Source organism: Aspergillus multicolor (assembly GCF_047715735.1).
Source record: "Aspergillus multicolor strain CBS 133.54 unplaced genomic scaffold BDW74scaffold_24, whole genome shotgun sequence".
Lineage (NCBI taxonomy): Eukaryota > Fungi > Ascomycota > Eurotiomycetes > Eurotiales > Aspergillaceae > Aspergillus > Aspergillus multicolor.
The window spans coordinates 33562-59170 of NW_027395975.1; the positions used below are offsets into that span (position 1 = coordinate 33562).

General features: G+C 53.5%; 11 protein-coding genes across 11 annotated transcripts; 4 read left to right on the top strand and 7 right to left on the bottom strand.

Moving 5' to 3' along the window:
• Positions 1-83: 83 nt before the first annotated feature.
• BDW74DRAFT_158332 (uncharacterized protein) lies at positions 84-1098 on the bottom strand. Its single transcript, XM_073725295.1, has one exon. It carries the CDS (start codon positions 995-997, stop codon positions 224-226), a length of 774 nt encoding a protein of 257 aa, XP_073581019.1. The 5' UTR covers positions 998-1098; the 3' UTR covers positions 84-223.
• A 1119-nt stretch (positions 1099-2217) lies between these two features.
• BDW74DRAFT_180794 (uncharacterized protein) lies at positions 2218-2537 on the bottom strand (the record flags this gene model as incomplete). Its single annotated transcript, XM_073729824.1, has 3 exons — positions 2218-2253; positions 2353-2376; positions 2439-2537. 3 exons carry the CDS (start codon positions 2535-2537, stop codon positions 2218-2220), a joined length of 159 nt encoding a protein of 52 aa, XP_073581020.1.
• Positions 2538-4239: 1702 nt separating this feature from the next.
• Positions 4240-4608, bottom strand: BDW74DRAFT_180795 (uncharacterized protein; the record flags this gene model as incomplete). Its single annotated transcript, XM_073729825.1, has 1 exon — positions 4240-4608. One exon carries the CDS (start codon positions 4606-4608, stop codon positions 4240-4242), a length of 369 nt encoding a protein of 122 aa, XP_073581021.1.
• A 657-nt stretch (positions 4609-5265) lies between these two features.
• On the bottom strand, positions 5266-6395 carry BDW74DRAFT_62756 (class I SAM-dependent methyltransferase). The gene is made up of 3 exons (XM_073733319.1): positions 6229-6395; positions 6009-6176; positions 5266-5945 (listed from the first exon to the last, which is right to left on the bottom strand). Exons 1-3 carry the CDS (start codon positions 6388-6390, stop codon positions 5442-5444), a joined length of 834 nt encoding a protein of 277 aa, XP_073581022.1. The 5' UTR covers positions 6391-6395; the 3' UTR covers positions 5266-5441.
• A 305-nt stretch (positions 6396-6700) lies between these two features.
• Positions 6701-7672, top strand: BDW74DRAFT_180797 (dienelactone hydrolase family protein; the record flags this gene model as incomplete). Its single annotated transcript, XM_073729826.1, has 3 exons — positions 6701-6883; positions 6942-7111; positions 7216-7672. 3 exons carry the CDS (start codon positions 6701-6703, stop codon positions 7670-7672), a joined length of 810 nt encoding a protein of 269 aa, XP_073581023.1.
• Positions 7673-7975: 303 nt separating this feature from the next.
• BDW74DRAFT_180798 (uncharacterized protein) lies at positions 7976-8833 on the bottom strand (the record flags this gene model as incomplete). Its single annotated transcript, XM_073729827.1, has 1 exon — positions 7976-8833. One exon carries the CDS (start codon positions 8831-8833, stop codon positions 7976-7978), a length of 858 nt encoding a protein of 285 aa, XP_073581024.1.
• A 1335-nt stretch (positions 8834-10168) lies between these two features.
• Positions 10169-10666, bottom strand: BDW74DRAFT_158334 (Dabb family protein). The gene is made up of 3 exons (XM_073725296.1): positions 10592-10666; positions 10419-10529; positions 10169-10353 (listed from the first exon to the last, which is right to left on the bottom strand). Exons 1-3 carry the CDS (start codon positions 10655-10657, stop codon positions 10195-10197), a joined length of 336 nt encoding a protein of 111 aa, XP_073581025.1. The 5' UTR covers positions 10658-10666; the 3' UTR covers positions 10169-10194.
• Positions 10667-11175: 509 nt separating this feature from the next.
• Positions 11176-12161, top strand: BDW74DRAFT_169532 (NAD(P)-dependent oxidoreductase; the record flags this gene model as incomplete). The annotated part of the gene is made up of 2 exons (XM_073727004.1): positions 11176-11220; positions 11286-12161. 2 exons carry the CDS (start codon positions 11176-11178, stop codon positions 12159-12161), a joined length of 921 nt encoding a protein of 306 aa, XP_073581026.1.
• A 4632-nt stretch (positions 12162-16793) lies between these two features.
• Positions 16794-20855, top strand: BDW74DRAFT_180802 (uncharacterized protein; the record flags this gene model as incomplete). The annotated part of the gene is made up of 1 exon (XM_073729828.1): positions 16794-20855. The coding sequence occupies one exon, from the start codon at positions 16794-16796 to the stop codon at positions 20853-20855; it is 4062 nt and encodes a 1353-aa protein (XP_073581027.1).
• A 618-nt stretch (positions 20856-21473) lies between these two features.
• On the bottom strand, positions 21474-23277 carry BDW74DRAFT_62771 (uncharacterized protein). Its single transcript, XM_073733320.1, has 4 exons — positions 22949-23277; positions 22760-22889; positions 22235-22689; positions 21474-22169 (listed from the first exon to the last, which is right to left on the bottom strand). Exons 1-4 carry the CDS (start codon positions 23253-23255, stop codon positions 21793-21795), a joined length of 1269 nt encoding a protein of 422 aa, XP_073581028.1. The 5' UTR covers positions 23256-23277; the 3' UTR covers positions 21474-21792.
• A 630-nt stretch (positions 23278-23907) lies between these two features.
• On the top strand, positions 23908-25256 carry BDW74DRAFT_62772 (uncharacterized protein; the record flags this gene model as incomplete). The annotated part of the gene is made up of 4 exons (XM_073733321.1): positions 23908-24095; positions 24182-24666; positions 24726-24790; positions 24854-25256. The coding sequence occupies exons 1-4, from the start codon at positions 23943-23945 to the stop codon at positions 25252-25254; spliced, it is 1104 nt and encodes a 367-aa protein (XP_073581029.1). The 5' UTR covers positions 23908-23942.
• Positions 25257-25609: the final 353 nt, after the last annotated feature.

The following is a 25609-nucleotide window of genomic DNA, read 5'->3' on the forward strand; positions in this document are numbered from 1 at the left end:
CTTACGATCTCGACGCCTGAATCTCAAGGCGCCACATAGGGCCCGGTCGCGCAGACCTGACTGGACTGTGAGGTTCAAAGCCATTCATTATCAGTGTCATTGTCATTGCATCAAGAAGCAAAATATGAATATTACTGGACAGGCATCGGGCCTTCAAGTAGCCTTATTGAGCACTAACTAACGTTATCCTATCCTATAGTACAACCGTCAACATTGGAAGCATCTACAGCAGAATTGCTGCCGCTCCAACCAGGCCAACAACCATCCCTGTTAGAGCATAACTAACCGAGAGCCCGCTAGCAGCACCCGGCTCGTCGGGGTTGCTGCCCGTATCCGCCGTCCCGTCGTCACCACCACTGAAGATTGTCTGTGTGGGTGCTGTGGAGGAAGTTGTATCTTCACCATCATTCGAATTAGATGTATCCGTCTCCCCGGGAATAACGTCGTTCTCCGTCACTGTGCTAGTGGCCGTGCTCCTCGTGCTAGAGCTGCTCTCGGTGTCGGTCTCAGTTTCACTCTCCGTCGTAGTGGTTGTCTCACTCTCCACCGTCGTCGTAGTCATAGTCTCCTCCTCCTCATCAAAGTCAAACGTACTCGTACTGCTCCCCGTCTCACTCGTATTATCACCATCAACCGTAAGCGTCGGAACATCCAACCCCCCACCCCCACCCCCAACCAAACAAATCGCACTCCCCGAAGACTGTGTACAAACCCCATCACAGCAGAGCCCCGAGTCCCCACAGGGCAAGCCACTACACTCGCTATCACACGCCGGCTCGCCGCGGATCGTCGTGCAGGGGGCGCCGCGCTCGCAGCACCCGAAGCCGTCCGGGCACATGGTGTAGTCGCCGTCGGGGCAGGTGTCGGGGGATTGACGGCGGAAGAGGGAGGGAACTTTTGGGGCGGCGGTGACGCGGGCTTTTGCGGGGTCGGCGGAGGCGGATGCCAGATTGAAGGCAAGGCCGCTTAGGGCGAGAAGGGAGAGATGGTAGCGCATTGTGGGTGGTTGTTGTGGCCTCGTTGCGTGGTTGGGTTGTTGGGTAGGTTGGTGCGCCGGGTAGTGGGCGAAAGAACAAGAGACGAGACAAATCCCACCGGGGCACAAGGCAAATTTATACCCCCAACTTAAGACGTCCTCTTGTCATCTCGCACAGCTCACCAAAACAGTTTCAGTCTGTCATTTCCTCCAGGCCTGTTTACCAGCCGCGCCAAGACCCGTATAGACGCTTGCACACTAGCCCAAGTGGAGGAATACGAGGAACATGGCGGGCTTAGCCGTCCCGGGCCAATGGTCTGTCAAGCACTTAAATTGGCCATTTCTTGGCTGACCAGTACGATGCAGAGGTTTAGGGATGGGGTCTTGGCGAGGGTCCTGAGAGCCGCAGGGGGCCTGCGCTGTCTGCGCCACTTCGTATCGCTAGGTTTGGGGGTTGTTGGGGGCCGTCGTGAGTTGGTGGGGTTTGGTTTGAGGCTTGATGAGGGTTTGGATTGTGAAAGGCCGGACTTGAAAGGCGAGTGTGCTTTGGTGATTCAATGTGATTGTCTGAGACATTTCCGGCAGGGTTTGGTACCTAGAAGTACACGTGGTAATTGCTTATAATATGGCTAAAGGTAAATTATAGGTACGAACTCAAGGCTACCAGTTGAGCTCCATGGATAAGGCGTTAATCCTCCGTATGCAGACGTATTCAAATGTCGTTGTCGCATGTACACCTAGAATGCAGCCCTGGAGCGTACCTAGAGACACCATGCAGCGATATACCAACATACTCGGCGTGAAGGTCGGGTCCAATAACCAATTGAGGTGCGTCTTGAGCTTGGCGAAATACCCCCACCGCAGATATTTACTATTCACACGACGTCCCTCCATCAGAGCATCCAGACATGTGGCACTATCAAACGAATTCAGCAACATCCGTCCGGATACTCGTCGTCACGTCAATCGTCGCAAATAGCATGCTAGTTCGGCTCTCCGGGGCAGAAAGGCTCGCTCGATCGCTATATCAATCTAGTTAGTACTGATAATACCTCCCTGCGTCGCTAGGGGTGCAGGTGAGACAGGACGCGGACGGAACCATACGCAGCAGTACGACAGCGGTCCAAACTGGCACTGGCGGGGGCGGCTGATAAGGAGAATGAATATATGTCAGCCATAGCCTACCTAAATGTGGGATCCATGTGGTAAAAGAGTACACGGTATTCGGTTTTAAAGTCCACTTACGGATCACGGCATTGACTACCGATGTCCAGTTCCTAAAATTAACAACGAAAATGTGTTAGTAGGTATGGTATGAGACCGCATCCCGAGGTCGGAATGGCAAATCCGGATAATAGATTGGGATGTGGACGTACAACGCATGCTGGGTGTGGATCGGACTATGCGGTGGTATTGTTAGGAACCAAAGGGCAGTGCTCACACCATTCATGCTGGGACATACCTGACGTTGTTTGAGGTTAGCCTTCGGGGTAGGAAACGAAGGAAGAACCGCAGCAACAGCAACCGCGGCGAAAACGGGGAGCAGAGCAAGAAGACGCATGATGATCTCACGCAGATTGGGTGGCTCGTATGCAACTCTATATTCGCTTGTTGGACAGGCTCTATAATTCAGCAAGTGTTTTAAGAATAATTCGATCCTGCGTGGCGCCTCAATTGTTGTTATCCCGCGGTAAATATAACCTTCAATGAACCTGATCATATGTACATCGTCGGTCAACGCCCGGACTACGGAGTATCTGTGAGCAGCATCAGGCATGACGGAGTAATCCATCTCCAGCATGAGAATGAAATGGGTATTTAAGGATCTGAGTTCCACCTAAGGAACTGGACGTTTTGTATTGCACCAAGCGCTAACATTGAAATGGCGCATATTTACCATAACACCTATCGACAGGATTTGATTACCAGTGAAGCAGCACAAGGCTGCACCAAACTGATATTGTCTCGTTACTAGAAACTCATACTCAGAACCAGATGCAGCTCAAGCAACTGAACAGTGATGCTGTGCGCAAATCTCCAGCCACTTATACCGAGAACTGGCCGCATTCCCCAAGATCCTGTCGCTGTCCCCCAAATTCCGATATTCCTGAAGCTCTCCCCTCAATGATTGCCACGACCCGATTCTCACTATATCACAAGGCCGATGATATATGCGAGGCCCCGAACCGGCGCCCACCCCATCAAGATCGCCCACCACGCATGTCCATTCATAGCGAGACTCTGGAAGAACGCGAAGAGGGAGCCGCGGGCGATCGGGCCGGCAAAGGACTGCCAGAATGATGCGAAGGTGTCTATAAGGTAGAGCATATAGAATTAGCTAATGCGGACCAAATAATCACCATGATAGGACACAAGGGGATAAGATGTAAAGGTCGGGTGTGCTACGGTACATACTCGCAAATGGACCGAGCGGTCCGAACCCGATGATAGTAGTAGAAGCATTATGATCCCGTGGATAAAGCCGGGTAGGAGGAGGCCTGCGAGAATGAGGATGACCAGACCGATTGGGGCGGCCATGCTCGTCTTGCGTTGCGTGTGCCGAGGAAAGTGGCCGAAGGCGGCAGTCATAGGTATTGGCAGATTGAATTTTAGATCTGTGATAAGCTCAAGGAGATCGCGGGCTCAAAGGAGAGAATAAGATAAAGGATGAATATTCGTGTTTAAAGGAGGTTACTCGGCGTTTGCAGGCGATTCGATACCCCGCGGTACGTCGTACAGCAAACGCGGTGACTGTTGACCTTATGGTAGCAGATGCTTCCAGTTCATTGCATTGGTTAGGACGGGGGATTTCTTAGTGATGTTGATAAAGGAAGAACTCTCCAGCTTGCTGATAGTAGCATATCACTAGACAAGGACTGTTTCGTACTATGTAGGGGCACGCTATCTTGGTTACTGATTTTGCAGCCAGGGCTTCCCATAGTAGATCACATGAGGCAGCTCAAGAGCTCCACCTCACTGTATACACGTACGCAATCATTTTAACAGGCCTCCATTGCTGAGCTTGGTAGCCGATCGGTCAATGCCCAGACTACGGACTATTATTAGCTGCATCGGGCATGCCGGAATAATTCATACTGAGCGTGAGTATGCAATGGACGTATAAAAAGCCATCGTCCGCCCAGAGATGCTAATATTTTCCAATGCGTCGAACAGGAAACGGTATTGACTACTATAGTGAGGAACTAGGTCAACTGAGGAGCTTCCAGCCTGCTAAACCATCATCCGCAATATCACCTCAAGTCCTAAGCCCACCCAGGTGGCACCGGCAGACTAACAGAGACACCGGGGATCTTTTCCTTGACCCACTGCCGGGTATCCTCCATAGACGAGCAGAACCCACGACTACACAGCGAAACAGCAGAACCGTGGACAAGCCCGCAGACCCGCCCGAAGTCGTCAATATGCTCCTCAGCAGCCCAGTTCACATACACAAGAGCCCTATTGCGTATCCCCGAGGTTATATTCGTTGACCGTCCCATCTTGAAGTACCATTTCCCGCCAGCTAACGGGCCGAATTGGCCAGGGAGGGTGTCGCCGGCGCTACACAGAACAACGCCGGGAGCGTTATTGACAAGGTTGAACGACATGTCGGGGTCATGGAGGCGGGGCATGGTGACGAAGTAGTTTTCGTTCTTGTGATTGAAGGTTTCTGGGCTGAGTTCGATGAGTGCCCAGCCTTGGACCTTTGTCTTCCTTTTCGCGTTTTCCTTCCATAAATGGACGCGTGAACACCAGCCGGATGAGACCAGAACCCTGCCAAGTCGAACAGGCATTTTCTCCAGCGCGGGGCTTGTGAAGCCCCGCGTGGTGGGGTTGTAGTGAACATGGCGGTCACTTTGGAATTAATAGCAGTGGGCGGATTGTGGAAGATTTGGGATTAGTTACATTACAGACATTCTATATACCTATGTAGGATCATGGCAGCTGGGACATCTGGACTGGGGTGAGTCAGAACAAGGTTTCAACGACATCACTCTTCGATGGGGATGGCGATACCTAGGCAATGGTATGATGGTATGTGAATAATAGTAACCATGATCAACGAAGTCTATGGGTGTGCATAGCGTAGCATTAGTAGCCTGGTAGTGGGATTCATTATATATATCAAGTGGGTAGGGCTGACCTCGGGAGTTGTTTTGCAGCACAGTACCATATTAAGAAACTAGAGCCAATGGAATGAATAGATGATAATGGTCAATGGTCACAGGGGAGCGTACTGGTATGATGAAGGCTGTATTATCTAGCATGGTAGGTGGTACCTTCGGGGATTAAGATTCGCTGTAGCATGGAGGTCTAGTTCCGCTATTATACCATGGCTTTGTTGAAGAAGCACACTATAGTCTCTTTTTAAAACACAAATCATCGGATGTAACGAGGAACCCTAAGAAGGGCTGGTAAGCAACTGTGCTTGAGAGATCCTAGTCCTAAGAATCGACCCCATCGCTCAAACCCTTCGAATCGAAGACCCCAACATATAAATCCCCGGAAGCGGATGCTTCTTCGCCATGTCGTCCTCTTGCTCCCTGGTATTAACATCTAGCGTGATCCCAGTCTCCTCCTGAACCCTTTCCCACAGCCTCTCCCAGCTCGCCCGGTCATGGTAGTAATACGGCAACCGGGCACTCTCATAACTGAAGACCCCCTGGTCGCGGCACGCAATAACCCGACAGACAATTAGAGGCCCTGGTCTGGGAACAAGGAGGTCAAGTACGCGCTTTGCGACCGTGACTTGCTGCTCGAAGTCGAAGACGTGCAGGAATAGCGAGATGTAGGTAATGTCGACTTGGCCGGCGAGGTGTGCGGTAAGCTCCGAGTCGCCGTCGAGAATGTCTGCTGCGATCAAGTGCATTTTGCTGTTGTGGTCGGCGAATAGGTCGTGGCCTAGCTCGAGGAATTCGGGGCGGAGGTCGGAGCCGTAGAGGTTGGAGGCCGGGGCGCCGTCGTAGATCTAGTGGTCAGATTGTGTGAGATCTCTGACAGGTAGGTGAGAATATAAGGAAGGGACGCTGACCAGCTGACGGAGTTCCTGCCCAAATGCACAGCCCAGGTCCAGTAGCTTCTCGCCCTGCTTGACCCGCTCCAGCATCTCGGGGTAGCAGGCGGAGGAGGCGATACTCAGCTCCAGGAAACTGGCCTGCCCAATGCATGCGTAAGGGAAGACTTTGAAGGCGCGGTCTCTCTGTGGGGCTGGGGTTAATAAATTTCATAAGTAGATAAGGATGCTCACTCACTAAGTCCTGCACATGCTGTAGGATCTTGGCCGCTGGTATGCCGCTGTACTGCTGGAGAATGGTCCAGACGGGCTCCTTGACTTGAATGGGCTGAAGGCTGTATAAGCTCTCTGGCTTGAAGCCGTTCTTGATGGCACTTTCGAGCTGGGAGTCAGGATGCATGGCGGGTAGTTGGTGGTAAGGGATTTGCGTCACTCAAGGGTCGGAGGAAAGAGCACTGGGGGCGGGGGAGGGCCAGCCTTATAAACTCCGACAGGCCGGGAAACTCAATATCCGGCCAATGTATAAAGGAAGGTGGCCGGCTTTGTGCAAGGTCCTCTTACCTGCCATGCCCTAGTACTCTGAATACCTACAGGGGTTCAAGTTGCGCCCTCTCATTCTCGGAAAGATTCTTTCAGTATCCGTGTCTCTGCACAATATACGCAAGATGCGCTAGCCCTTCAGGACTCCCTCGCAACCTCAGCCTGAGGTAATGCCCACAGAACAGATTATTCCGCTGCGTATCTGGGACATGGGATCCTTCATCAAAAGCACAGTGTTGGAGGTCTCGCTCAAGTTTGACCACGTCCTGGACTGCAGCAAGCTTCAAGGGGCTCTGGATACACTATTGGCCCTGGACGGGGGGAAACAGGTTGGTGCCAGGCTACGTATGAAGGTACGCCTATCTGCTGGATATGTCATCTGATCAGTGAATCTCATTATGGTTGCTTTAGAATGGGAAGCTGGAGTATCACATCCCAGCGCACTATGATTCTGCCAGACCTGGGTATGATTTCAGCATCACGGAGCGCCCTATGCGAATTGAAGCCCATGAGATTGCTTGTCATCTACCGGTCCTCGGCGACCAACCGGTCTTGCTTCCATTGCCCGACGAACTCAGCCCGTTTGTCCGCCACGCAGCGAGCCCAACACGACTCGAAGACTGGATCTACAATGATCGGCCGCAACTGTCAATCCACATCATCCAATTTGAGAATGCCTCTATAGTGACGGCAACCCAATTACAGCATACAACCCACCGTCAAACAAGGGGCAACCGGTGCTGGGCGGGTGGATGTCGCCCACCGACCCGCGGAGCCGAATCGCACTGCACATGAACTGGACTGGTCAGACCCTTCCGTTCCTGGTCTATGGCGCACGAGGTTTAAAGAACAACACCACGCCAGAGAACACTCTGCCTCAACCAAGCACGAGTGAGATCGAAGCCATTAGCCCTGCCGCGCAGATTCGACTCGGGAACTACAACACGCCAACTTTCTTGATCCACGGGACGCGGGATGATCTTATCCCCGTGGCGCAAGTGAAACGGACAGCGGAAGATATGAAGGCAATGGGCGTGGAGGTCCAGCTTCGGGTTCTGCAGGGCGCAGTGCATCTGTTTGATGTTGGTCCTGGGTATGAGGAGGATGCGGACGCAGGGCAGGCGGTTGCTGATGGGTATTAGTTTCTGTGGGACCATGTTGTTATGGGATAGATTTGATGCCTTGGATAAGTCGTGTTAGAAAATATCAATCGGAGTTCATTAATCTTAGGTACCTACGCCGGCCTAGTCCCCGGAACAGCTAACAAAACTATCCTATGGATGTTGGGGGAGCTTGATCTGGAATTCGATAGCTAATAGCCCCCTACACCTATGGTATTGCGTAACAATCCGTACAAAGAGCAATCATCCTTGACCGAGCACAAAAACCGGCTTCAATACCCGATCCCCCATCTAAACAACCCTGATCCTCCAAAGTTCCACTATCTATCTCCCATCCAGCGACATTGCAAAGCTCTCCGGGAGAAACTCAGCATTAATCCTCTCCCTTTCCTTCGGCGGAAGCTGCTCCTTAATCTCCGCGCCAAGCGCACTCCAGTCCGCGACAGTATGCGGCAGTACATGGACGACAACGGTCGGATCACTTTTCTCCTTGATTAGACCAAGCAGGAAAAGAGAGATGTTGCACCAGCTATCCCCCAGCCGCTTGTTGATGAGCTTTAGGATTTCCTTCCTGGCTGTCTCGAATGCCGCGGCTGCGGGGTGCGTCGATGGAATTGAGAATGTGGAGGGCCGGAAACACAGATCTAGGAAGGCGAGGTTGACGTCTATATCAGTCTGGCCTTCCCTGGCACTTTGGCTGGAAGTGTCTGTGTTAATGGATGTGCATGAAATGCGCTTCTCGACTAGGAGAGCTGCGATCGCGTCACGCGCATTATCGAGTTCATTTCTACTAGGCGCGTACGCCACGTCCGTCCACAGCAGCTGCAGCGTTAGCCGGGGTGTATGTCCACCGGGGTATCCGGTCTTTGTAACCAGGACTAAATCAATACTCAGCACGTCATCCTCGATCGGTAGTCCGTGCGCACTGAGGATGTCCTTAATGGCGGATGTACACTCGTTGACCTTGGCAGCAAGAGCGGGATTTGCTGGGGTTGTTGTGAGATGGTAAGGCCAGGGATTTGGCATGGTTGTGCTTCTGTATCCGTCTGTCTTGTGGAGGTAGGTTTCGACGGTCATAAGGCCTTGTGTTTTGGGGTTGGAGGGGATTTTGAGATGGGCTCGGCGGAGGCGGGGGGAGGAGGGGCGGGGGGGTGTGGGAGAGGTGGAGATTGATGTTGACATGCTGGAGTACAGGGTGTTAAGAGCTGAGCAGTATGTAGGTGATGAGGGCAGTGGAAGAGAGAGGAGAGAGAGGCCGTGGCCTGTTGCGTGTGGATGCTTATATGGATATATCGTGGCCGGAGGGCTGGTCCGGGAGACTCAGAACAAACTTTTTCAGAGCGTCATCTACGACTATGACGCGTAATGACATGGTATGTTTTCGTAGTTTATTACCAAACAAGCGTCGCTGCTGGAAATGTGGTTATAGACATATCGCTTAGGTATGAAGGCCTGGTACTCCATATGTGGGTTCGATCGGGTTCAAGCGCCCGTGGCCCCTGACGTAGTAGATGAATTGGAGGAACCAAACAGGGTACTCCGTATCAGGTGTTTTGTATCGTTTAGAACGTTAACCAAGCTTTCCACATTCTCGGAGTAGGATATCGTTGTTGCTAGGGACCTGCTCTATCCTGGCGTTAGGGCTGCCAAGGTTACGGGGGGCGCTGTGCGCGGGAATTCTAACGCTAGAATAATAAAGAGACCTTTCATCTTACTCCGAGGTGTAGTATATAGGCCAAAAAAGCAGAAATAGCAAGTACATACGACCACAGGGTGTGGAGAACAGGGCTTCCCGTCCGCTCAGCCGTACTTAAGCCACACGCCGGCTGGTTAGTAGTATGGTGGGTGACCACATGCGAATCCCAGCTGTTGTATGTTTTTTGTCAATGCTCGCTCCGCTCTTTCTCATCGGTGGTGAGGAGATTTATGTGTTTTTGTTAAGAATGGCGGCTCTGGACGGGTGGCGCCTCAGTAACGGAGTTGCTTTTTCTTGTACTATGAACTGGATTGGAGCCTAAAATCCATCATGTATAGCGGGACAGAATTAACCGCGCAACTACCAATGTCCCAAAGTCCTTCGCCATTTGAAGGCCTATAGTGCGCTCTGATTCACCGGCGACGTGAGCGCTGGAAATTTCACTTCAATTCTCGCGCCAATTGATACCTGCAGCTGGAGAACTATCTCACACCCCTTCTGTAAAAAGCCTTCTAGATAGCGTGACGGGTTTTGTTTGGGTCTTGTAGGTAGACTACTCTTGGAGTAATTTGTACAAATGTTTGACTGTTAAAGCTCTGGTAAGCATACCTCCAAATGGGGCATTGGGTAAACATAGTAGGGTTAGGATCTAGCGGAGACTAAGCCTAAAAAGTCCAGCAGATTGAGCCCCCGGCCCCACCCGAAGGTCCGCTCCGCTGTAGTTTGTTACCCTTATGAGATTGAGTTATCTTAAGGGTGGAGGATAGGAGGTATGTGAAAAAAAAAAAAAAGTAGATAGGATAATCATGGGAGACGACGCATCAGCTTTCACCATATAATATCCAGTCTAAACGTACACCCTGTCCAGAAAGTCCACTACCTGCACCTGTTCCAGATATCCCTTGACATCTTTAACTAGCCTGAGGTGTACCGGGTCCTTAGTCACGAAGTAGTCCCGGTCCTGCTGGCTCTCAAATACAGAGACAAAGGCATGACTGATTTTGTTCTGCAAGTGTCTCGTGAGCATTGTTCCATAAAGGAGACCCCTGAAATCTAGATCATAGTACATACCTGTAGTCCTTCGATAGAAGTGTCACATCCGGCTTTCATAGAGACGATATATGGCTTTCCTGTGTCGGGGTGAAGACAGGTCTCGCGAAGAGCTCGGATTTGGCTGGCGACCTAACGGCAGGTCAGATGTTGCATGCTTCGTCGTAGAGGGGACTAGCCCGGGGCAGGGGTACCTTGATTTTATCCTCGGAAGAGACTTCCGGCTTGAATTGGAGAAGGACAACGTGCGTGATCTGCATGGTTTTCGGTTCTTTAAAAAGTATGTCACAGGTGGTTTTACCACTGTACAGTCACTGATGGGCGCAGTGTGTTTTTATATCGTGGTATTTGCCCGCAGGTAGGCCATGCCTCTTCCCATCTGACCCCTAAAGGCCGGGAGAAAGGCGCCGGTCATTCCAGAAGCCCAACTCCCCTTCAAGCTTGATTTCTAAGCAGATCTGCAGAATCCGGGAGGCATTTTCTGTCACAAGGTACATTCCCCATATCCCAGCGGAGTCTAAACCGCTTTGGGCGATCACCTACCCGGCCCGCCGCCCAGGACCATGGCCCTGTTCACCAATTTCAACAGCAGCGGAGTGTAGCATGGACATTGATTATAAACCAGATGGACGATGAGATCATGATATTTAAAGTACCATCGCGGCCTCTTTTGTTCTATACCTGTATCCAGCAACACTTCCTTTGCCGGCTTACTACAACCCTTTTCTACGGTCTTGCTACCCAGGTTAGGGCTACACCGGCAACAAACCACCATACAATGGCTCCACAAATCGCCTGGATAGGCCTCGGGAACATGGGCCGCGTACGTACCCTATACTCTCGCTTTAGTTTCCCATCAACGTCTGACTCTCTTCTAACCCCATCTAGGGAATGGCCAAGAACCTCGCCGCAAAAGCCCCCTTGAGCTCCCCCGTCCTCATATACAACCGCACCCTTTCCCGGACCAAATCCTTCGCATCCCAGAACCCAAACACGAAGGTCGCATCCTCAGTTCATGAAGCCGTCTCAGCCTCTGACATAATCTTCACCTGCGTCGGCGACGACGCCGCCATCACCGAAATTATCGACACTGCCATCACGGCCAGCGCCGGGAACCTGACCAACAAGCTCTTCGTCGACCTCTCGACCGTTCACCCCAACACAACGGTCTCCATCTCGGATAAGATCACTGGCGCCGGCGGCCGCTTCGTCGCAAGCCCCGTCTTCGGCGCACCGGCCATGGCGGAGGCAGGGCAGGTCATCTGCGTCCTCGCTGGTCCCGCCGACGCCGTGGCGCAGGTGAAACCCTACACAACCGGCGTGATCGCCAAGTCCTTCATCGACTTCAGCGGACATCCTGTGGCGAAGGCATCGCAGCTCAAAGTCCTGGGCAACACATTCGTGCTAGGCATGGTCGAGTCCATCGCCGAGGGCTTGGTGGTCGCTGAGAAGAGCGGTCTGGGCACAGACGCGCTGCACCAGTTCTTTGAGGCGGTCTTTCCCGGTCCGTATGTGGCGTATTCTGCTAGGATGCGGAGCGGGGATTATCATAAGCGTCCTGAGCCGCTTTTTGCGGTGGATTTAGCGCGGAAGGATGCGAGGCATGCGATGGATATGGCGGGGCGCGTTGGGGCCAGAATGAAAGGGGTGGAGCTTGCGGATGGGTGTATGGCTAAGGCTAAGGAGCATATGGGGGAGCGGGGTGATGTTGCGGGGATCTATGGGGCTGTCAGGCAGGAGGCGGGGATGGAGTTTGAGAATTAGATGCGCATCAATTACGGTAGTAGGGTATTGAGGCCCGGGAGTTATCATGCACACAAAGATAGACAGACTACATCCTTGCAAAGCCTCCTGCGTCTAGTTCACTATGTCGCCGATATAGCAATATTTCAAGCTATTATCAGCTGCTATACGTTCGTTCGTGTGCTTAAGGGCTAGCCGCTGTTGGTGTTTATAGCATGCCGATTCCGGTCGTAGTACTTCTTTTGTGTTCGATGCTTACTCCATACAACGTGTCTTCCTGTTTGAGAAACCCCGCTAGGTTTGCAGATGACGGATTGGGCCTATTAGGGTACGGAAAGGAGGCTAGACTACGCATTGTATGCTTAGAATGCAGCGCAGTAGATATCTAGGTAGGGCTAAACCAGGCATACATGCATGATAGAACTCGAGGCAAGGCAAGGCTACCGTAGCCCAGCCTGTAAACTAAACCAAAGCTTAACATCAACTCGAACCAAGGCCTGCGCCAGATGCGCCGATCATCATCAGCAGAGGAGATGGCTGACAGACCAGACCAGACCAGTCCTTTGTTCGCCCTTTGCATGCGGAAGGCCCAAGCTTGCGCACGGGGTTTGGGTCGGCGCTGGCACATGTAATGACGTGTACCTACCTACCATACCCAGCCGAGGCGTGGTAGGAGATAGCATCTATCACCGATATCCTAAACAGCTTCACCTCAGAAACACCATGAACGGCGTTGCACCATTCCTTACCGGACAAGCCGCCTCCGAACAGGTACAGGCTAGGACCGAGGCCCAGAACGACGAGATCCACCGAGCCGGCGTCAAGGCCAACGTAATGAGCGACGAAGTATGGGGCAGACGCGTGCAAGCTGTCGGGGAGCGTGGGAAGTAGCGCGAAGCAGCCGAGGGCGACAAAAGACTACGCGAGTACCACAAGAAGCAGAGACAGGCAGAGATCTAAAGGTAGCTTAGGGTGTGGGCGGGCGTCACAACCCGGCTACAGAACCATGACCAGAAGCACGCGGAGAAGTACTAGCTAATCCAGCGCGAGGTACGCGACTTACAGGACATGCAAAAGGGCGAGCTAAAGGTTTAAAACAATATATACCGCAAGACCGCGATCTTCTTTGCCGAGCTAAATACCGCGCATAACTAGTGGACTGGTAGTGCGAAGCAGGTTACTACGGGGCTGGAGATGGGATTTAATATTACCAGCTTTTCAACTAGCAAAACGGAGTGCAAATACTACTTTAACTTTGGGGGAAAAATAAAAGAATCAAGAAGACCACATGCAACCCTGTGCGTTTTTTAGTTTCCCTTAATTTAATAACCAATATTAACACTTGCACACTAGGCTGACCACCCTAACCCACTGGCCGTGGCCGTAAAGGACCACATCAAGCTCCTGCTGTACTTTAAGCTTATCATAAGAAAAGTGCTAAACCATCCATTCAAGCAATAAATATTTTACTCGCTGGGGGCGCTATCCTACATTGTCAACAATAATAAGCCCAAGAATATCAACGAGTGGAAGAAGCTCATAAAAGACTCCCTGGACAACATCAAATACCCACAGCCACCAACCATGGATAATCAGCTAGCCGAGGACCTGAACAAGCACATCACCAAAATGGACAAGGCCAAAGCCATTCGCGACCTGGCGGAGCATCCCGAAATTGACGCGCTGTAATTGTACGTTAATTGGATAAGGCCCATACTTTAGGATTTTCGGAACGATGATGAGATGACGCTTTTAATTGAGGATATTGCCCTTAGGAATTAAGGGGGAATGGGTCTGGGGTCTGGGTATTGTGATAAACCTTTAGGCTTTAGTTTATCGTTTAGCTGTCGTATGTGTCGTATAAATGCCAACTTTGCTTCTTTAAACACTTCTACCCTGTATAATGACAGTGTCCATTGTTTTTATGGTGGCCTGGGAATCAAATTTCTGACCAAGCAGTGGCATCGTCTTAGAGAGTTACAATAATCTGTCAACAAGAATAAACGCGGCATAGTCAGTGAAGCTGCCCAAAAGGCCATGACGCTCTGCACCTACTATTTCACACCAGCAAGAGAATTGGGGACGATTTATGGTGAAGCTTGGAAGTGCGTACTTCTGGAAGGATCTCGGCACTTTCAATCCTCTACCTATCCTGGAGAAAACGCGACCTGTGGTAGCAAGGAGATGAGGTCTCTCACAAAGGGATACCACCCTGCAATCATGTTTTTCATTGATTCTAGCGTTGAGCAGGGAAATCGAGGTGTGGTTCCGCGTTGGCCTTCCAGAGCCCCTTACCTTCTGCAGCCGCTTTGCCCTAACTTCAGGCGTTTACGGTTGTGGTGACAAAGGTGGGGTAGAGCTCCCTGCTCGCTAGCAAATTGGATCTTATGTACTCTAGCGTATGAAGGGCTTGGATAAGTGCTTTTCTTATTTGCTTAGTAGGGGTTCTCGCATTGGTGGAAAGTGTCTTCGTGAGTGATATGAGATTCGTCGTGAGGGCGGTCCCGTGGCCTTGGCATTGCTGGCAGATATATATTTTTCTGATGCTTCAATGTTGTGGTTATCAGGTGGCAACCAGGTGGATCGCGGTCTTCATCCAGTCATATCTAACAGCGCCGGCTCTAGGAATTAGAATCAGTATTTCATTCCCCTCGGCAATATGGTAATCCTGTTTTGCCCAGATAACTAGTTATAATGAATGATATCACGACCATGCGTCCTGCCTGCTCCAAAGCCTCCGCTACCCACCCCCAGATTCCAAAAGTTACCACATAAACGATCGCATCTAGTTGAGAACTACCGGAGAGTCAAGATAATATTCTCAAAGCAACATTGACTATGCCCACTGCTGTGCATTATCCTAACTCATCCACAATCAGAAAGCCCTTTGATCACACCGCAGCTGCTTGTTACCAGCCCTGGAAGGCAACTCAAGGCTCAAGCACATCAGTACAGGTACGCGTATACAGGCGTTCGCGATCTGCAGGATCCACTGGATAAGGTGTCATATAGAGAGTATTTGAAACACGTTCCCCCGAAGATGCGCCATTTGAGTCTTGACCCGTGCTGCAGAATGCCAGTGCCACTCGTGGATGTCGGACTTGACTTGCTGGAAAGCTCGCATGATCATGCAGCCCGGCCACCAGGAGACCGTACAGCACGATAGCAGCAAGTCCAACTCTACGTGCAGGCTACTCTGATTTATGCCTCCAGCTAAAGTTCCATGTTCTTTACTGGGCTGTGTTCCTCGGTCCTAAAGAGCAACGATGAGTAGAATAAACAGCAACGCTCTGATGATGTGACAATTCCCGTGGCAATGATAGATAGCGACAGGGAAAACTCTGCATGAAAGGCCTAGATGATACCCCGGATGTCTCGTCAGAACTCCGAGCCGCCCATGCACTCGTCTAACAATAGAAGCTCGGGATTAAGTTTGACTCGACAGCTGCCAGACTCCGAGCCAAAAGCTTGAGCCCGGCACGATGACCTCGCAAGAGATGGTTATATTTGGGAACGTGCCTATATATGGTTGTGAAGTGAAACAACAGCCGCAACACCCTGACTCGATGCTGTGGAGCTGCTGTGGAGACCGCGCATGAACCATTGATCGAACATGCCAGATTAGGCTTTAGAGTTGTTTGAAATGCCACTAGTCTGTATCAGATCGGATCGCATTGCGTGGACTGCGTCCTCCCTGAGATCCGGCGTTCTTCCTGGTGGCTGATGCCAGATTCCCCTACCGTAAGTGTCTCTCAATCAAGGGTCGTAAACCCTGTGGCCAAACCAACAAGATCACTGTTCTTGACCTAGTGCATTCGGACTTGGAGTATGTATCTAGGACATCCAGCTTCTAAATTAGCAGAGTACTATACTGCTTATGTTCATACGAATACGAAGATTGGGAGCCACCACCCAGGTGTGCCGGGCCCCAGGAGTCTTCAGTTTCACCATGACTCGTGCTCGTGAACCATTGCCATCTATCGCAAACCCCCCTGATTCGATGCTAGCGCTCGCAATGGCCAATTTCGGATCAAAGACATCCGTTCGATACTTTGGTAGCTCCCCGGATCCCCACACGGCTCGCTTGGGAGCACTCTAAGAGCCACAATTAGCCATGTGTCTAAAAATACAAGCATATACGGAGCTTCCACCAGCTTCTCGTCCAAGCACTGGCATCTCTACCCGACCAGTTCCTACTCAGCATCCTGTCCGCGTCACGCGATGGAGCTGGGGGTGATGGCGAAACACGCGGGTGCTGCAGCATTCGGATGAACCTTGCCCTAACTGCCCCTGACATCGGGATCTCGGAGTTAGTGGTCGCACCTGCTGTAGATAGTTCTGTTCCTTGGAGAACACCATGAGCTGGGTCTATATAAACCCTCATGCCCGGTCCCTTCACTTTCCCTCATCATCATATTCAATCGTTCATCCGGTGCTCGCAGCAGCCATCTCCTTGCCTCTCTCGCTTCTTATTCGTTTCTCTCACGACCTTTCTATAATTATAATCACTAATCAGATCATACGAGCTGCGCTCATAATCTTGATCTCTTACTATCACCACTCGCTCGACATATCTCGTCTTACCTTATCTCATCCGATCCCTCGTTACACAACTCTCAATCTCAAATCAAAACATCTCATCCTAAATTCAAAATGAAGACAAACTCCAACCTTGCCCTCGTCCTCACCCTCATCGCCGGCGCCCTGAGCGCGCCCGCAACCCCCTCGCGCAAACTCACGACCCGCGATCTCGCCTACCCCGAGGCCAATGCTCTCTCCGGACGCGCCGTGAGCATCGGCGGCAGCGGTTCGGCTTCGGGCTCGACTTCTGCTTCGCTTAGCTTTGGTGGGAGCGCCAGTCTCTCCGGTAGCGGCTCAGCTGGTCTGGCTGCTGGCGGAGAGGCTGATGGGAGTGCTTCTGGATCTGCGGGGGCGTCTGCTTCTGGTGATGTTGAAGGGTCTGGAAGTGCTAGTGGTAATGCCAGTGGTGGTGTCGGCGGCTCAGCTGGCATTGGAGGATCCGCTGAAGGATCCCTGAGCGGCTCCGCTGGTCTTGGTGGTTCTGCTGGAGGTTCCGCCGGGGTCTCTGGCGGTGCTGAAGGGTCCGCTGATCTCGGTGCCTCGGGCACAGTTGGAGGATCAGGCAGCGCCACGGGATCCTTGGGCGGCGAAGCCAGCGGTGCTGCAGGTATTGGTGGATCCGGCTCTATTGGTGGTTCTGCTGGTATCGGCGGTTCTGCTGGCGCCTCTGGTGGTGTTGGAGGCGAAGCCGAAGGATCTGCATCCGGTGGTCTTGGGGCATCTGGCACGATTGGAGGATCGGGCAGTGCCTCGGGATCTCTAGGAGGCAGCGCCGATATTGGTGCATCTGGAGGTATTGGAGGATCCGCTTCTGGCTCTGCTGGTCTGGGTGCCTCTGGTACAGCTACTGGTGGTGCCGGCGCCGAGGCCTCAGGTGGCGTTGGAGGTTCCGCTGGTCTCGGCGCATCCGGGGGCATTGAAGGTTCTGCTTCTGGTGGCATTGGAGGCTCACTCGGAGGCTCTGCTGGCCTAGGTGCGTCTGGTACAGCTACTGGCGGTCTCGGCGCTGAGGCCTCTGGTGGTGTTGGCGGCTCTGCTTCCGGAGCTGCTGGCCTCGGCGCCTCAGGCGGCGTTGGAGGCTCTGCGTCCGGCGGAATCGGCGGTTCACTCGGCGGTTCGATTGGAGGATCCGCTGGCCTGGGTGCCTCTGGTACTGCTACTGGCGGTCTTGGAGCTGAAGCATCAGGTGGTGTCGGCGGCTCCGCAGGTCTAGGAGGTTCTGCTTCAGAATCCGCAGGCCTCGGCGCATCTGGAGGCGTCGGAGGCTCTGTATCCGGCGGACTTGGCGGTTCTCTTGGAGGTTCGATTGGAGGATCTGCCGGCCTAGAAGGATCTGGCACAGCTACTGGTAGCGCCGGCGCGGAAGCATCTGGTAGTGCGGAAGGAGGCATTGGCGGCCACGCAGGTCTTGGAGGTTCTGCTGGCCTTGGAGGCTCCGCGTCCGGCGGCATTGGCGGTTCCATTGGAGGTTCCGCTGGCCTTGGTGGTGAAGCCGGACTAGGCGCATCTGGATCGGCAACCGGCTTCGCTGGTGCTGAAGCTTCGGGCTCTGCTGCAGGTGGCGTTGGTGGCCACGCAGGGCTTGGTGGCTCTGCCGGTCTCGGCGGTTCAGCTGGCATTGGCGGATCTGCATCAGGCGGCATTGGAGGCTCCATTGGCGGCTCCGCTGGACTCGGCGCTTCCGGAACTGCAACCGGCGGTGTTGGCGCTGAAACCTCCGGTGCTGCTGCGGGTGGTCTTAGTGGTCATGCAGGCCTTGGTGGCTCTGCTGGCTTGGGCGGTTCTGGAAGCGTTGGAGGTTCTGCCGGAGGCTCAGCTGGACTTGGAGCATCTGGCACCTTAGGCGGATCCGCGGGAGTTGGAGCGTCAGGATCTGCCACGGGTGGTCTGGGTGCCGCTGCCTCTGGAAGCGTCGCAGGTGGAATCGGGGGTTCGGGAAGTGTTGGGGGATCTGCGGGAGGTGAGCCTGGTCTTGGTGCCTCCGGTTCCCTTGGAGCTTCTGGAGGCCTCGGAGGTTCGGCAGGAATTGGTGGTTCGGGATCCGCTACCGGAGCTGCTGGCGCCGCTGCATCTGGCAGTGCTGCAGGTGGTCTTGGAGGCCATGTTGAAGGATCAGCAGGACTGGGTGCCTCCGGCGGCCTTGGAGCATCTGGAAGCCTAGGAGGATCTGCTGGCATTGGCGGTTCTGCATCTGGTACAGGCGCCGCTGGCGCTGAAGCCTCTGGAGCCGCTGGACTTGGTGGATCTGGAAGCGTTGGTGGTTCTGCAGGAGGTTCCGCTGGGCTTGGTGCTTCTGGAGGTCTCGGAGCGTCGGGTAACCTAGGCGGGTCCGCTGGCATTGGCGGTTCTGGATCGGCTACTGGGGCTGCCGGTGCACAGGCCTCTGGCAGCGCCGCTGGACACGGTGGACTCGGCGGCTTTGCTGGCATTGGTGGGTCAGGAAGCGTTGGAGGATCAGCTGGAGGCTCCGCCGGCCTCGGCGCGTCTGGTAGTCTTGGAGGATCCGCTGGTATCGGCGGCTCTGGATCTGCTACTGGAGCTGCTGGCGCCCAAGCTTCCGGTGCAGTTGGAGGCTCGGGTAGTGTCGGAGGCCACGCTGGTCTTGGTGGTTCTGCATCCCTGGGCGGCTCAGCAGGTCTGGGCGGCTCGGGCAGTGTTGGTGGTTCGGCGGGTGTCGGGGGATCTGGTTCTGCTACTGGTGCCCTTGGTGCCCAGGCCTCTGGAGCGGTTGGAGGATCTGGCAGTGCTGGAGGCCACGCTGGGCTTGGGGGCTCTGCTTCCCTCGGCGGGTCTGCCGGCCTAGGATCTTCTGGTACAGGTGCAGCTGGTGCTCAAGCTTCCGGAATAGTCGGCGGATCTGGAGCGATTGGAGGATCCGGTAGTGCTTCTCTTGGAGGATCAGGATCAGCTGGACTGGGAGCCTCCGGGACAGGATCTCTCGGTGCTCAAGCATCCGGAGCAGTTGGAGGGTCTGGTAGCCTTGGCGGTTCAGGCAGCATTGGAGGATCAGCTGGCGCCTCAGGATCCAGTGGCCTCGGTGGCTCTGCTACCGTCGGCGGTTCCGCAGGCCTTGGAGGATCAGGTGTCGGATCTGCTGGCGCCGCTGCATCTGGAGCTGTTGGAGGATCTGGCGGCACTGGAGTTGGTGTTTCTGCGACCCACGCTGGGGCTGCAGGAGCTGCTGCATCTGGCAGTGCCGTTGGGTCGGCTGGTGCTGGTGGCGCTGGAAGTCTTGGAGGTTCAGCCAGTCTTGGAGGTTCCGGTAGCCTTGCAGGCTCCGGCAGCATCGGTGGTTCCGGAAGTGCTGGAGGCTCTGGGGGCATTGGCGCTGGACTGTCCGGCACTTCTACTGGCGCCCTTGGTGCTGCCGCCTCTGGTAGCGCCACGGGAGCTGCTGCCGCTGGAGCATCGGGAAGTGTTGGTGGTAGCGGTGGTATTGAAGCATCGGGCAGTGTTGGAGGCTCAGCTGGCCTGGGTGCCTCTGGTAACGTTGGAGGGTCTGGTGATGTTGAAGGGTCTGGTGACGTTGAGGGATCTGGAAGTGCTGAAGGGTCTGGTGGTGCTGGGGTTGGAGTTGACGCGACGAGCACCGGTCCTGAGGCTTCTGCGTCTGGTACCGCTACTGGAGGCTCTGGCGCTCAAGCATCTGGAAGCGTGGGAGGATCTGGCAGTGCTGGCGGTTCAGCTGGCATTAGTGGTTCTGGCGATGTGGAGGGCTCTGGAAGCGCAGACACTGAGGCTTCCGGCAATGCTGAAGACTCCGCTAGTGCCTCAGCTGGTGGTGAAGCCTCCGGGAGCGCTGGAGCCTCTGGAGACGTTGAAGGCTCCGGCAGCGCCCACGTATCTGGAAGCGCTGGAGCATCCGGTTCTGGCAGTGCGTCTGAATCTGCCAGCATTGGAGGATCAGGCAGTGCATCTGGTAGCGCTGACGCCTCGGGAACCGCCACCTCGAACCACGGCTTCGACATCAACAATATCCTTACTTGGGCCTCGGGCACGCCGACCACCTTCAGCACCTCGTTCGCGACTTCCTTCTCGACGATTTTCTCAAGCGTCGCTGATGCGACCATTGCCGCCAATGCTCAAGCTTCAGCGACTGGGGGATATGACTGGTACTCGCTGCTTGGTTTCTAGGCGTTTTGATTATCGCATGTTTGTCTTTTTGTCTTCGTCATGAGGAGCTGTTTTCTTCATACTTGCCAGGGTTAGTCTATGTGTTCTGAGGCACCATTTGGCGATTGTATTTTTGGTTGTCAGACAATGATTTATTTATGTGTCCAAATTGGCTTTGTACATGATTTCCCCTGAGACTATGACATGGTGGTAAGTATCCGCACTGAACTGCCGATTCACCGGAGTGTACCAAGAGCTGAAGCGTGGCTTAAAGATAACCTCGTATCTTTTATGCAAGGGTTAGTAACCAGTAAAGAGCCTGGAACAAGTTGAGCCGGCGGGCCATCTGGGAAGGGAGAGGCGCAAATTTCGACCTCCCGGCAGTTTTCTGGCGGAAAGCCAAGTTAGGGCTTCCGCCCTTAAGCCCTGAAGTGGTACGACGGTTTGTAGCACTAGGTCTGTCACGTGTTGTGGTATATACTCCGTGGAATTCTAGGTATGTACCGAGCTATTAAGAGCGACGGCCCTGAACTGTGGCACCAAGAGAAGCATTGGTTATCTTGAAGAACACTTTGGGGGCATTTTATTTCTTCTGGTAACGGCGTAATGTGCTTCATTGGCGGAAGGTAAGTAGGCTCGAGCGCAGCTATATAAATAATGGGATACATGAAGAGATATAGACCGAAAAGTTACTGACTACTGCCTTGTGCAAAGAATCCGTATAAGTGCAGCTGACTAAGAGTATTCTCCGCCTCGATCTATATAAAGTAAATCCATGGTGTAAGCTCACATGGTACTTTTCTAGGTCATCCAGCTTTTTAAGATAGAGTCCGTGGATCCTTCCAACCACCACAGCAAAATATTCTCCTCTGGATATCAACTGCGAACGAGAGACACTTGGACGGCTACCTTGTCAATGGATATCAGTACTGTCCGCACATAGCCCTTCGCGTGACCCTCACAAATGCGCTTGGACCCCCTTCCCCTTCTCCTCACTCCCCTTAAAATCAACATTAACATCAGCATCAACCTCCGCTTCAATAACCATCTCATACTGCTGCGGATCCGGCCAAAACCTCACAACTCTAAATCCCGCATTCTTCAACAACACTTCCCAAGCGCCCTGCGTCCGCTCTGCCGCCGAAAGCAGACTCATCATGTTAACGTCCATCGTCGTCTGACTGATACTAGCACCTTGCGGTGGAAGCACAATGTCGTAGATAATCAGTTTCGAGTACCCCGGCATCATGGCGTCGCGCGTGTTGTGGAGCAGGAGCGTGGCCTGGTCGTCCGGCCAGTCGTGCAGCACGGCGTGGAGGAAGTAGGCGCGGCTTCCTGTTCTCTAATTAGCATCAAGCCATGAAATGGAAGGGGAAAGAAAGGGGAATGTGCAGACGAACCCCTAACCGGCTGCGGCGTAAAAAAATCATGAACCATCGCCGTGACCCTACTATCAACCTGCCCCTTCGCAACCTCAATGATCTCCGGCAGGTCCTGCAGGACCAGAGATCCTTTTGGGAGCTCGGGATGTTTGGCTAGGACATGCCCGATATCGATCCCCGTGTTGCCGCCAAGATCGACAACAAAGGGTGCGCCATTGTCTAGTTTCGCGCCCTCCAGGAGCCGAGCTGTATCGTAGACTTTCGTCCAGGGTGTCTTCCATGCCGTCCAGGCTTCCATGTGTCCGGTGAATGCTTCGTAGTGCGAGGGGGTCTTCTGCAGCCGGCCGAAGAAATTTAGGTGTTCGGGGTCTGTGTCGGAGTAGTTGTTTTCGATGGCATCGGTGGGTTCTTTGTAGGCGGTTTTTGCGAGGTACGAGGGGAGGTGGTGGCCGGCGGCGATGTATTGGTATGATCTGGTCAAAGAGGTGTTGTAAGTATAGAACTTGGAAGAAAAGTATCAAGCGAAGGGGTTTAAATACTCACGCAGCCTGCAGCGACGCGCGAACCTTGGTGCTCTCATCCCCTATGGCGTACGAGAAAGGCGTGGGCTTGAATCTGTCGACGCCCGTTTCCTCAACGACGTAAAACGCCGCCATAAGGCGAAAGAAGCGGCCTAAATACCTGCATCAGCAAACCTACGTCGGAGATCAAAGAAACCATTAAAATACCCACGAAGCAGATTTGTTTCAACCCTCGGACTCGTTAAAGCCACAAGCTCATCAAGGCTCTTCTCACCACCACCCGCGGCAGTCCAAGCCTTCCAAAGCCCAACATCGATGCACGTCTGCAACGCCGCAAAAACAACGGGATGCTCAAAGCAGAACCCCCAAGCGCGCTCATACGGACTCTCAAGTCGTGCTAGAAGTCGACGCGCCGCAGCACGAACCTGCAATCGCTCAATTTCATTGGCGCTGAATGCCTCGGGCGTAATGGCGTCGAGGCCGGCAATGATTTCCTCTGTTTGAGAACTGGGGGACATGGTGAGTATGACTGGAGTTGGCTTGACTGGTCGAATGTCTTTTCAGAGCTGTTGATGTATCAGACCACCCAGCACCCCCTGAGACGCAGCCGGTTTATATAGCCTGCATTGGCTGCGCCGCTAAACACGACCGGGTCGCCCGTTACGTCTAATGGATGCCGGGCTCCACACGAGATATATGACATCTCCACCCGCCTGCCCCAGAGAAAACGTTCAGAGGGCAGTGCACCGTTATCTGTCAAAAATGTGGCGGTCCACATCGACTAAAGCACAGCCGATAGAAACCGCGATGTTGGAGACTAGGTAGGCCCGATCGGGACCGGCAGACGCCATGAGCCCTAACTCGGCAGCGATATGCAGGCGGATTGCGCGGGCCGGGGGCTCCAAGTGGGTATTGGTCCGTGCCAAGCGCGTTCAGCCCTCGACGGATCCTCGTGGTTGATAGGTCGACTCCATAATTGACAGCCGGCAGTTGACAGGTCAAGTGTCAAGTCGATAATGACATCCAGGATGCATCAGGATTGGGGAGGTCGAGTGGCGTGTTTCAGGGAATCCTGCGCGCCTTTGATAGCGGGGGATGTTTGCTGTCCCCCGGCCCTGGGCCGCCTGCTTTCCTGCATTTTGCCAATAAAACCCGACATCTCGGACTCTTCATCTATTGTGCGCCTTTGGCTTTCATCACTCGGTATGGGCTACTATGGCGGTCAGGGGCCTATGGTCAATGGCGTTCTCTGGATGGAGGCAGTTATCTTTGCGCTCTTTGTGGCGCTGCGGTTGTATACGCGGCATCGCATCCTAAATGCAGTTGGGGCTGACGATTATCTTTGCTGCGTTGCGCTGGTAAGTGCAAGTAACTGGGAGCATGCGTACAAAGAGGGGGAGTATAAAATGCCATCACGGTAACTGACAGATGGTTTCGTCACCAGGTATTCCATCTCCTCTACACGATCTTCGTCACCCTGGCAAGCAAATATGGCCTCGGCCGCCTCTACGCAGAAGTGAACAACAACACGATTTATTTTGAAGCCATGAAGTACGAGATCCTCAGCCAGTTCGCGGGTATAATGGTGATAGGCGTCGGGAAATGCGCGGTCGGAATGTTCCTCCTTCGAATCATCCGAAACAAGATTCAGATCGCGTTCATCCATGTCTGCCTTGTTATTACGGTCATAATTACACTCTTCGCAAGCATCACGGCCATCGTGCAGTGCTCCCCGGTTGAGCGGAGCTGGAATCCTACGGTCTCGGGAACCTGCTGGGTCAATTTCTCGAATATCGGGTACACGGTCGGATCGTGGTTCGTGGCGATGGACTTTGCGTTTGCAATATTGCCGTGGTTTGTGGTCTGGGATCTGAACATGAAGCATAAAGAGAAGATTACGGTGGCTTGTGGGCTGAGTTTGGGGATATTGTATGCGGCCCTACCCTGCCTTGGGACATTTGACCTAGGTTAACATCTCATGTCTTTAGTGCTGGAATTTGCGGTATCATTCGCACAGAAGCCCTCTCGGGCTTGAATGCGCAGGAATATATCTGTACGTCATGCATCCCGTCCCCTCCTTGCAAGAAGATCGAGACGCTGACTGTTCTCTTTGTAGACGACACAGTCCCCATGCTTATCTGGTCCGCAACCGAAAGCACCGCGACGATAATGTGCTCCTCGATCCCGGTGCTGCGACCGCTCTACACCCGCCTGAGATACGGCACGAACAAAGGGAGCTCGAACGAGAACTCCTCCTACCAGCTACCCATGTACGCCCAGCGCCGATTCGGGCGCTCGGGATATTCGTCATCAAAGTCCGGGGGGAAGGTCGACGATTTCGGGATCGCGAGTACGGATCTGGGCACTGTGAATGGCTACGAGGCCCAGAAAACGGTTCGCTCTCATGGAGGCGGGAATGGGAGTGATGAGGATATTTTGAGGGGGGCGGCGGGGATTGAGAGGACGGATGAGGTGACGGTTACGTATGAGGCGTATCAGAATGGGAGGAAGGGGTAGATACCTATATGTATACTCCAGCAATGGTCTATTGAGGAAATATGGTTGAGTTTTTCATGTTGCAATTAAGGCGTAGGCTGTGTATCTACGTAGCTACTGGCTACTAATGTACTGATAAATATCAGATATGCCACCGTTAGGTTCATGGACATGGCGGAACTCCGTTAGCCAGGTATCTTGAGGTGTCACCGATATTAGCCAGAGGTAAGGCCCCCACGTCGCTAATTACCATACCCACTTAGATAACCTTGGCCAGCGGCCCTGCAGATAAGCCAACCTCAAAGCCCACCGCTTTGTATATCATGTACCTAAGTTGGCCGAAAGAGCCAGCAAGCCCCCAAGTAGACCTCGAGCA

What these genes read in the sequence shown, in the direction of transcription:
- BDW74DRAFT_62756 (XM_073733319.1), bottom strand. Translation starts at nt 6,390, where the DNA reads ATGCATCCTGACTCCCAGCTCGAAAGTGCCATCAAGAACGGCTTCAAG. An exon ending in TACAGCATGTGCAGGACTTA is followed by an intron (nt 6,177 to 6,228) that starts GTGAGTGAGCAT and finishes CCAGCCCCACAG; the next exon opens with AGAGACCGCGCCTTCAAAGT. An exon ending in GGCAGGAACTCCGTCAGCTG is followed by an intron (nt 5,946 to 6,008) that starts GTCAGCGTCCCT and finishes TCTGACCACTAG; the next exon opens with ATCTACGACGGCGCCCCGGC.
- BDW74DRAFT_158334 (XM_073725296.1), bottom strand. Translation starts at nt 10,657, where the DNA reads ATGCAGATCACGCACGTTGTCCTTCTCCAATTCAAGCCGGAAGTCTCT. An exon ending in CTTCCGAGGATAAAATCAAG is followed by an intron (nt 10,530 to 10,591) that starts GTACCCCTGCCC and finishes ACCTGCCGTTAG; the next exon opens with GTCGCCAGCCAAATCCGAGC. An exon ending in CTTCTATCGAAGGACTACAG is followed by an intron (nt 10,354 to 10,418) that starts GTATGTACTATG and finishes AGACACTTGCAG; the next exon opens with AACAAAATCAGTCATGCCTT.
- BDW74DRAFT_158332 (XM_073725295.1), bottom strand. Translation starts at nt 997, where the DNA reads ATGCGCTACCATCTCTCCCTTCTCGCCCTAAGCGGCCTTGCCTTCAAT.
- BDW74DRAFT_62771 (XM_073733320.1), bottom strand. Translation starts at nt 23,255, where the DNA reads ATGTCCCCCAGTTCTCAAACAGAGGAAATCATTGCCGGCCTCGACGCC. An exon ending in GGTTGAAACAAATCTGCTTC is followed by an intron (nt 22,890 to 22,948) that starts GTGGGTATTTTA and finishes GCAGGTATTTAG; the next exon opens with GCCGCTTCTTTCGCCTTATG. An exon ending in TACGCCGCAGCCGGTTAGGG is followed by an intron (nt 22,170 to 22,234) that starts GTTCGTCTGCAC and finishes ATTAGAGAACAG; the next exon opens with GAAGCCGCGCCTACTTCCTC.